The sequence below is a fragment of the Neoarius graeffei genome, chromosome 1 (genome assembly GCF_027579695.1).
Source record: "Neoarius graeffei isolate fNeoGra1 chromosome 1, fNeoGra1.pri, whole genome shotgun sequence".
Taxonomy (NCBI): domain Eukaryota; kingdom Metazoa; phylum Chordata; class Actinopteri; order Siluriformes; family Ariidae; genus Neoarius; species Neoarius graeffei.
The window spans coordinates 14,553,015-14,564,017 of record NC_083569.1 but is presented as its reverse complement, the minus strand read 5'-3'; the positions used below and the strand labels follow the sequence as shown (position 1 = coordinate 14,564,017).

Here is an 11,003-nt window from a genome sequence, read left to right as displayed (position 1 = left end):
TGCCAAAAATAATTTATCCTGTTGTCTTGTCTCAATAATTACAGTATAATATATACATAGGGCTTTTTACTGATGTCACCCTGTGGATAATAAAATACATGACTGTCATTACACCTAATACTACATATACTTTCATTGTCATTATTATTATTGGCTAAACAGGGGCTTTCTTATTGTTTTTTTAAGTGACCATATTGTAGGCACTATTTCTTCCTGTTGAACACTTGATGGCAGACAATGCCTTCACAATACAGCTCCTGCAAAAAGTTCAAACAGAAATAGAAAGGATATGAAAATAAGTATGTCATGCAGTATGATTCATGTAACTGACAAAAAAAAACCTACTCAAAGCTCACCATGTGTAGTTTATCTCCCTCTATCCAGTGCTTCCATCCACGGTTGGCCTTTTCTCCCTTTTGTGTGCACACCAATGTGTTGCCCTCCCAGCTGACCAAAGTCTGTTCTCACAGTTAAATGGCAATCACAGCACTATTTTAATTTTGCTCATTTTACAAATAACAAGCGTTAATTAGCTAGCTTGGCTATGTTGTGGTTTCCAAATGGTTTGTATGGTCATATAATTAAAAAAATTAATAATATTGATGAATAATATGTTGCAAAAAGTGAAACTGTTTCTGTGAAGTTTTCTGACTTCAGAAGTATGTGCGTGTTTAAATCTTATTAGGTTCAAGAGAGAAAAAAAGAGAGGCTGGTGAGGGAGCTATTTGATGACAGCTTTATGGATGAATCATTAAATGTATATAAACAAAAGTACATCAGTTTAATTTGTAATTCTTTACAAATGTCTGTAGTATAAGATTAATAAAACAATCCAGGATGTCCAGCCGACAGGCCAATGAGCTTATGCCATCATGTGTTGTCTGTCGTCCATCCGGTGTCCGTACGGTGTCGTCCACATTTCACGAAAATCGCTTCTTCACCGATTTTTATTCTTTTTGGCAGGAAGGTAGGTCTGCCTGGGGTGCATTTAGCTTCTACCCAAATTTACATAATTGCAATTAATAATGAAGATATGGAGTAATTAAGTCCTAATGAGCAGTTTCCACACAAATCACTCCTTCTCCCTCACCGATTTTAATTCTTTCTGGCATGAAAGTAGGGGTCCCTAAGGTGCATATAACTTCTACCCAGATTTGCTTAATTACAATTATTAATGAAGTTATAGACTAATTAAGCCTTAATGAGCAGCTCAACAAAAATAGCTTCTTCTCGGTCAATTCCTCAGTTTTGGATTCTTTCTGGCAAATAGGTACGTATTCCTAGGATGGATATAGCTTCTATAGATAGCTTGTGTACAGCTTGTATATCGGGTACATAGCTTGCAACATTTATTGCGCAAGGTGGCCCACTTTAGATCATTCCTTCTGGACTAGATGGTGCTGAAGTGAGCTACGCCATCATTGACGGTCTTGTTCTAAAGGTTCTTGTTAGTGGTGTATACAATACAGAAAATATATTTTTTTCTTTTTTTAATATACATTTCTGTATTTCTGTTTGCTAGGTCATTTGTAAGGTTCTCATTGTTTTTATTTAATGACAGGTCATGATGATCTTTCCAGAGCACTCTGTTGGATTTAATTCTGTGGCTCCTTTACTGCTGCCCTTGATATAATGAAAAATATATGTGAGGAAGTGAGGAAGTGATTTCAGACACTGTGTGGTGATTTCAGACATGGCAGTAGCAATTTAAGGCAGCAGACACAATGTGCATACAATTTTTACATGTGTTACAGTGCAGCGTAACACACTCGGAAGAAAAGGCTATCTACCCTCTGCTGTATGAGCACACGGGGCCTATGATTGGTTAATCTCACTATGATTGACACCACTCACACCCAAAGAGCATGGCCTGTTTTGATCTCCCAGACTCACGGCCATGGATAGCTGTGGTCTCCAGAATGACACTTTTGTGTTGCGTTACTCTGGAGCCGACATACCACATTCTTATACAGTTAGGTCCATAAATATTTGGACAGAGGCAACATTTTTCTAATTTTGGTTCTGTACATTACCACAATGAATTGTGAACAAAACAATTCAGATGCAGTTGAAGTTCAGACTTTCAGCTTTAATTCAGTGGGTTGAACAAAATGATTGCATGAAAATGTGAGGAACTAAAGCATTTTTTTAAACACAATCCCTTCATTTCAGGTGCTCAAAAGTAATTGGACAAATTAAATAATTGTAAATAAAATGTTCATTTCTAATACTTGGTTGAAAACCCTTTGTTGGCAATGACTGCCTGAAGTCATGAACTCATGGACATCACCAGACGCTGTGTTTCCTCCTTTTTAATGTTCTGCCAGGCCTTTACTGCAGTTTTCAGTTGCTGTTTGATTGTGGGCCTTTCTGTCTGAAGTTTAGTCTTTAACAAGTGAAATGCTGCTCAATTGGGTTGAGATCAGGTGACTGACTTGGCCATTCAAGAATATTCCACTTCTTTGCTTTAATAAACTCCTGGGTTGCTTTGGCTTTATGTTTTGGGTCATTGTCCATCTGTATTATGAAACGCCGACCAATCAGTTTGGCTGGATTTGAGCACACAGTATGTCTCTGAATACCTCAGAATTCATCTGGCTGCTTCTGTCCTGTGTCACATCATCAGTAAACACTAGTGACCCAGTGCCACTGGCAGCCATGCATGCCCAAGCCATCACACTGTCTCCGCCGTGTTTTACAGATGATGTGGTATGCTTTGGATCATGAGCTGTACCATGCCTTCACCATACTTTTTTCTTGCCATCATTCTGGTAGAGGTTGATCTTGGTTTCATCTGTCCAAAGAATGTTCTTCCAGAACTGTGCTGGCTTTTTTAGATGTTTTTTAGCAAAGTCCAATATAGCCTTTTTATTCTTGAGGCTTATGAGTGGCTTGCACCATGCAGTGAACCCTCTGTATTTACTTTCATGCAGTCTTCTCTTTATGGTAGATTTGGATATTGATACGCCTACCTTCTGGAGAGTGTTGTTCACTTGGTTGGCTGTTGTGAAGGGGTTTCTCTTCACCATGGAAATTATTCATGATCGTCCACCACTGTTGTCTTCTGTGAGTGTCCAGGTCTTTTTGCATTGATGAGTTCACCAGTGCTTTCTTTCTTTCTTTCTTTCTTTCTTTCTTTCTTTCTTTCTTTCTTTCTTTCTCAGGATGTACCAAACTGTAGATTTTGCCACTCCTAATATTGTAGCAATTTCTCGGATGGGTTTTTTTCTGTTTTTGCAGCTTAAGGATGGCTTGTTTCACCTGCATGGAGAGCTCATTTGACTGCATGTTTTCTTCACAGCAAAATCTTCCAAATGCAAGCACCACACCTCAAATCAACTCCAGGCCTTTTATCTGCTTAATTGAGAATGACATAATGAAGGAATTGCCCACACCTGCCCATGAAATAGCCTTTGAGTCAATTGTCCTATTACTTTTGGTCCCTTTAAAAACAGGGTGGCACATGTTAAGGAGCTGAAACTCCTAAACCCTTCATCCAATTTTAATGTGGATACCCTCAAATGAAAGCTGAAAGTCTGGACTTTATGTCCATGTCCATTATATAACTATAACTTGAATATGTTTCTGTAAACAGGTAAAAAACAAAATTTGTGTCAGTGTCCAAATATATATGGACCTAACTGTATGTGTAGTAAGGTTGTAGTCATGATCATCTACTCTGTGATATTCTAATAACAGCTCATTCTGAAGTGTTTTATTCCTCTTATGCCACTGCAATTTGCCAACAATTAGTTTGTTTTATTTATCAAAGAATGACACATCATTTTCCACATCACAACATTTTTATCTGTTTATAGTTACAGTTAATGTTGTGGACCATCTGTAAAACAGGTTTCTCTTATTACTTATATTATAACAGCTATAAACAGTTGTTCCCTCACTTTCTAGAAATACTGTATTTTCTCCCTTTTACACCATTTTCAGGATTTTATGAGGATCATAGTTCTGTTTCCATGAACTATCTTATTAGTACTATAACACATCAAATCCCAACAGCATATATCAGATACTTGATCTCAAATAATGGAGTTGATGATGGAAAGTGTCAGAATGAGAGTTTGTCCATTAAATAAAACTGGCTAAATATTTACACCTACCTTAAGCATCCTGTTGTCAAGTCCTTTAGTATACTCGTCAAACTCCTCCCCAATTATCAAGCTTATCTCATAGTTCCTGAAGGTACTGAGTGTCTTTATTGTAAGCTTGTCTCCATCCTGTATAATAACTTTGGTTTGAGACAGGTGCACGGCAATCTTCCGTGTGACCACATCGATGTCTGAAAAAAAAAACAGAAAAAAAACCTTTATGCATGCAGTCTCGAAGCAGATCTTGCAATCATCTCAGGCACTATGTGTACATGAAAAGACTCATTAGGCATAAATTCATACCACTAATTTTGGCTTACTGAGTATTTTCATGTAATCTTCAAAGTTGTCATTAGTCTCCAGAACCCACGTCCCACTGAAATCCACAGGCATGGTGGTATGCAGTGAACTTTGGGCAGAATGTAAGAGAGCATGCAGTTCTGGGACTTTATACTGAGCAAGCAAACTGGTCACAATACTAAAGATAAGAAAAAAGAGCAATGGGAGAAAAGCCAAAATGAGGCACATAAACCAATTTAGCCAATGGAATAAGAAGGAGAGAAAATATATACAGTTCTGTGCAAAAGTCTTCAGCACCCTATTTTTTTCATACAAACTTTGTTATAGATTTCTATTTTATGACTTCTACATTGGGCGGCACGGTGGTTAGCGCTGTCGCCTCACAGCAAGAAGGTCCGGGTTCGAGCCCCGTGACTGGCGAGGGCCTTTCTGTGTGGAGTTTGCATGTTGTCCACGTGGGTTTCCTCTGGGTGCTCCGGTTTCTCCCACAGGCCAAAGACATGCAGGTTAGGTTAACTGGTGACTCTAAATTGACTGTGAGTGTGAATGGTTGTCTGTGTCAGCCCTGTGATGACCTGGTGACTTGTCCAGGGTGTACCCCGCCTTTCACCCGTAGTTAGCTGGGATAGGCTCCAGCTTGCCTGCGACCCTGTAGAACAGGATAAAGCAGCTAGAGATAATGAGATGAATGAGACTTCTACATTATCAGGTCAGTACAAAAACATTTTAGAGTTCCAAACATTCATTTTCCAGCACAAAATTAAATGTTACAGAAAAAAAAGTTTGTATCTGAGCAGTATATTACGTAAGAGACCACTTTTTAGATTAAAAAAGCAAATATAATGAAGGCTCCTGGGTTTTGCTGCAAAATTAAGAAGCAAGTGTGACAGTCAAAGTGTCCAGGAGAACTGTGGCTGGTTCTGTAAGATGCTCAGTAAAACTTCCAGCTCATTTCCTTATAAAATTGCACTAACTGTACCTGAGACAATTTTTTTTAAAGCAAAGGGTTGTCTCTCACAAAATATTGACTTTGTTTAATTTATTATGGCTTACTGCTGTTTATAGTATTCCCCCCCCCCCCCCCCCCCCTTAAAGCTATACAGCCTTTCGATTTCATAAAATCTGGGAAATTTAGTTCCATCTGCAATTTGGTCATTGTGATATATGTTTATTTCTGCAATATCTCAAAAAACCCCAAACCAAAACAACAACAAAAAACTCCCCAGGCCATTCTGTGGCTGGGAAGTTATTTAATTTGAGGGGATTCCCAAGCAAATAATATGCATGAAATTGCTTGCTTTGTGCAGTCAAGCAGACAGAGGAAGTCCGGTGTGTGCATGTGCAGGTTTACTTGCTTCTTCTTCTTTGCCTTCTTCTTTTGGGTTTTACAGCAGCTGGCATCCAGTGTTGCATTACTGCCATCTACAGGTTTATCTTGACCATGCACTGACAGTTATATCATTCTGTTGCTAAACGAACAGCTGATCACACCGAGGTGCTCGCTGACTGTCAATATTTATTAGTTTGGGCCTGCGTTTCCATTCCTTCGCAACATAAGGTCTTTTCTTTTCACTTTCCGTTACTGTAGTCGGCCTTTCATGTTTCATTTGCGTCCTCCATTTTCCTCTCCTGTTTCAAATTTGTATCCCACAATGCCTTGCACGAATGGGGAAAGCCCACCATGTGATGCGTGACATAATATATTGAAATGAATCATGGTGAAGCAGGAAAAAAAGTAGAGAATTTAGGGCCATATGGCCCTAAATTCATTAATTGTTCTATTTTAAAAACTAATAAAATTGGAAGTCTGTGATTCGAATTCAGTAGATTTCAGTTCACTAAACAAAAATAATTGGTTGTCAGGGAAAATTCTTTTTATGACCTAAACTTGAAAAATCTGAAAGGCAGTCTATCTTTAATGCCGAAACATTTCACTTCATTATTTTAAAGCCATTTTTGGTCAACAGAAATTTTTTATATGTGCCTAAGACTATTGCACAGTACTGTGTGTGTGTGTGTGTGTGTGTGTGTGTGTGTGTATATATATATATATATATATATATATATATATATATATATATATATATATATATAAAATGACACAATGTAAATAAAATATTTACGTCAGTTGTGCTACCACCATCAAGCTTCAATGTGGGGATGGTGTTGTGACTCCAATCGATGACCACCATCATCTTCAGCTATGCCTCAGAGAGATTTGGTCAGGTAGAGAAAGTAGGATCTAAGCCCACTTCCTACACAATGAACCGCAGGGCCACTAGGATACATCGCCTGCATCAGGAGCTTTGCACTCTGAAGAAGCAGTATAAGACTGCTGCTGATAAGGAGAAGCAACCTTTAACAGAGCTGAAAAACATCCTGTGGAAGAAGCTGATGACCCTTCGCAGGGCTGAGTGGCACCGGAGACGGGGAAGAGAGAGAGCGTGGAAGCGAGCTGCATTCATTGCCAATCCCTTTGACTTTACAAAACAACTGCTTGGGGACAAGCACAGTGGCTGGCTTGAGTGCTCGATAGAGCAAGTGAATCGCTTCCTCCAGGACACAGTGTGCGATCCTCTGAGAGAACAAGACCTGAAACCCAACAAATCGCTCATCAGCCCCGCCCCCCCAACAACAGAGTTCAACCTGAAGGAGCCAAGCCTGAAAGAGGTCGAGGATATCATCAAGGCAGCTCGCTCAGCATCTGCTCCAGGCCCCAGTGGTATTCCCTATCTGGTTTACAAGCACTGTCCAGAGCTTCTACGGCACCTGTGGAAGATCCTGAAGGTGATTTGGAGAAGGGGAAAAGTCGCTGACCAGTGGAGGTGTGCTGAGGGAGTATGGATACCCAAAGAGGAGAACTCGAAAAACATCAACCAGTTTCGGACCATCTCACTCCTGAGTGTTGAAGGGAAGGTGTTTTTCAGCATTGTCTCTCAGAGACTGACAGAGTTTCTCCTCAAGAACAACTACATCGACCCATCAGTGCAGAAGGGAGGGATCCCTGGAATACCTGGCTGTCTGGAGCATACTGGAGTCATCACACAGCTGATTAGAGAGGCTCACGAGAACAGAGGTGACCTAGCGGTCTTGTGGTTGGACCTGACCAACGCCTATGGGTCCATACTGCATAAGCTGGTCGAGCTTGCGTTTCACCTCCATCATGTTCCCATTAAGATCAAGGACCTCATCTTGGATTACTACAATAATTTCAGGATGAGGGTCACTTCTGGGTCAGAAACATCAGACTGGCATCGCATTGGGAAAGGAATAATAACAGGCTGTACCATCTCTGTTATCCTTTTCGTGCTAGCCATGAACATGGTGGTCAAGTCAGCCGAGGTGGAATACAGAGGGCCCCTGACTAAGTCAGGTGTACAGCAGCCCCTGATAAGGGCCTACATAGATGACCTGACCGTCACTACAACATCGGTCCCAGGGTGCAGGTGGATCCTGCAAGGGCTCGAGAGACTCATTACCTGGGCAAGGATGAGTTTCAAGCCCTCCAAGTCAAGATCGATGGTGCTGAAGAAGGGGAAAGTGATTGACAAGTTCAGGTTTTCCATCTCAGGAACTGTCATTCCAACCATCACAGAGCAACCTGTCAAGAGTTTGGGGAAACTCTTCGACTCTAGCCTGAAAGACTCAGCTGCCATCCAGAAGTCCAGCATGGAACTTGGAACCTGGCTCACCAAGGTTGACAAGTCTGGTTTGCCTGGTAGATTTAAAGCCTGGATCTATCAGCATTCTATCTTGCCATGAATCCTCTGGCCCATGCTAATCTATGCAGTCCCAATGACAGCAGATGAGTCCCTAGAAAGGAAGATCAGTGGCTTTCTTCGAAAGTGGCTAGGCCTCCCACGCAGTCTCACCAGTGCGGCACTGTATGGGGCGAGTAACACTCTGCAGCTTCCTTTCAGTGGCCTCACCGAGGAGTTCATGGTGGTATGCACCAGAGAAGCCTTACAGTACAGGGACTCAAGGGACTGCAAGGTGTCAGCAGCTGGCATCGTGGTGAGGACAGGAAGGAACTGGAAGGCTGGGAGAGCAGTGGAGGTGGCAGAGTCTCACCTAAGACAGAAGGCACTGGCAAGCACTGTGGCAACAGGAAGAGCAGGCCTGGGTTACTACCCAAAGACCCTGATCAGCCAGACCCGCGGTAAGGAGAGACACCACCTGATCCAGGAGGATGTCCAACCAGGTGTGGAGGAAGAGCGTGTGAGCAGGGCGGTGGGACTCCGGCAACAGGGGGCATGGACAAGGTGGGAGAGCACACTACAGCACAGGATCACCTGGACAAACATCTTGCAGGCAGACTTCCATCTGGTCCGTTTCCTAGTGCAAGCTAGCCCAGCGAACCTCCATGTCTGGGGAAAGAGTGAGACACCCTCCTGCCTTCTGTGCTCTGGTAGAGGTTCCTTAGAACATCTTCTCAGCTGCTGCCCAAAGGCCCTGGCTGATGGCCGCTACCGGTGGCGCCATGACCAGGTGCTTAAGGCAGTTGCTGAAAGCTTAACCTCTGCCATCAGCTCCTGCAAGCACCATCATGCCCCAAAGAAGGCAGTCTCCTTCGTAAAAGCTGGAGAGAAACCCCGAGCACGCCAACATATTACAACAGGCCTCCTCCACACGGCAAATGACTGGCAGCTTCAGGCCGACCTGGGAAAGCAGCTGAGGTTTCCCCAACATGTGGCAGTAACAACTCTCCGTCCAGACGTGGTGATAACATCTGAGGCTTCAAAACACCTCATCATTTTGGAACTAACAGTTCCCTGGGAAGAGCGTCTTGAGGAGGCCAATGAGAGGAAAAGAGCCAAGTACCAGGAGCTGGTGGAGGAGTGCAGGGAGAGAGGTTGGAGAACCTTCTGCGATCCCATAGAAGTTGGCTGTAGGGGGGAGTCATGGCTCAGGTGGATAAGGCGCCATACCATAAATCCGGGGACCCGGGTTCGATTCCGACCCGAGGTCATTTCCTGATCCCTCCCCATCTCTCTCTCCCACTCATTTCCTGTCCTATCTGATACTCATTTCACTCATTTCACTGTCCTATCCAATAAAGGTGAAAAAAGCCCCAAAAAATATCTTTAAAAAAAAAAGTCGGCTGTAGGGGTTTTGCAGAGCGCTCCCTCTGCAAAGTCCTGAGCTGCTTGGGCATTGTAGGAGCAGCTAAGAAGGGGGCCATTGCATCCGCAAGTGAAGCTGCAGAGAAAGCCACACGGTGGCTTTGGATTAAAAGGGGTGATCCGTGGACTGCTACTGGGACGCAAGTTGGGGCTTGATCAACCCCGGCTGGGTCGCCTGGGTGAGGGTGTATGATGTTGCGAGACCCGAAACACCCGAGAACTCCAGGATACATCACTGAGAATGTGTCCCAGTGCATCCATGAGGTGTTTCTAGCATAGCGTCAGTTGTGCTACCACCATCAAGCTTCAATGTGGGGATGGTGTTCTCAGATTGATGAGCCGTGTTGGGTTTCTTTCAAATGTCACATTTGTATGAAAGCCAAACAATTCTCTCAGAGCAGAGAACCTTTTTCCCTGTGTTTTCTGAGTCTCCAACATACCTTGGGGATCTTTACAGCAACTTAAAGCATATACGCAGAGCCATGGCCTCATTTTCGTTTATAAATGCCTTGAGACCTCAAGAATGGCACAGGAATAGTTTTAAGCATTAACAATAAGTCTAATATAGTAATTTTTATGATTAAAATGATTGATATAGGTAGCGGTCTGAGTGAATGACCTTGACGTCCACAACGTCACAGCAGGAAGTCTATCGGGCTCATCACCATTTCTGCTATACTAAAACACAGAGCTGACTGCAACTCCGATCCTCCATTTTGAGCTAATTTATCATCATGCCACGTAGATGTGTTGCTGGCGGGTGCAGCAACATGACAGAAGATGGATTTACGTTGCATTCATGGCCCAAGAATGTTCAAACTGCAAAGATTTGGACGCGTTTTGAGAGAAGTTCATGGGCACATTGGGCGCCTATGAAGTGGTGTGGTCTCTCCTCTCCTCTGCACATTTTACTGAGGACGCGTATGAAACCTCTGATATGTTGAGGAGCATTGGCTATAAGCCTGTACTGAAAGAGGGTGCAGTACCAATAATTAAAGGAAAAGAAAACAAGAAAAGGAAAGTATTTTTTATTTTTTTTTAAAACGCAAAGTTCAGTTGCACCAGTTCTCCCGGAGTGAGCCGAGGGTTGTTGCTAAAACCTGGGATGGAACGGGACATGACATATCGCTCGGGCAGTGACCTCCCTGCGGTTGTTGCTAAAACCGGTGACGTCCCGTTCCGTCCCAGGTTTTAGTAATTGCTTGAGCCGAGCAGTAATGACGGAGTACTCCGTATGGAGAAAATAGGGAAAGAGTGGAGCAGCCATCTTATTTCTAAACTGGATATTGCTGCCATCTTGCCCTTACGTGGAAGAAGCAAATGAACGGAGAACTGAACGAAAAACTGAAAGTCAGATTGTTTCAAAACAATCGGCCACAAGATCGGCCTTCAAGAAGCAAGAACACAGACGGGTAAGCTCCAACTCTCATTTGGATATAAAACAACATGTTGTTTACCTGCATTTAGATTAATA

At 42.8% G+C, this 11,003-nt stretch overlaps 1 protein-coding gene and 1 pseudogene across 1 annotated transcript; one reads left to right on the top strand and one right to left on the bottom strand.

Annotated features, from left to right (window-relative positions):
* Window positions 1-203: 203 nt before the first annotated feature.
* On the bottom strand, window positions 204-4,499 carry LOC132886778 (retinol-binding protein 2-like). The gene is made up of 4 exons (XM_060921841.1): window positions 4,427-4,499; window positions 4,119-4,297; window positions 357-458; window positions 204-257 (listed from the first exon to the last, which is right to left on the bottom strand). Exons 1-4 carry the CDS (start codon window positions 4,497-4,499, stop codon window positions 204-206), a joined length of 408 nt encoding a protein of 135 aa, XP_060777824.1.
* A 2,088-nt stretch (window positions 4,500-6,587) lies between these two features.
* LOC132886772 (uncharacterized) lies at window positions 6,588-9,722 on the top strand (annotated as a pseudogene).
* The last annotated feature ends 1,281 nt before the right edge of the window (window positions 9,723-11,003 follow it).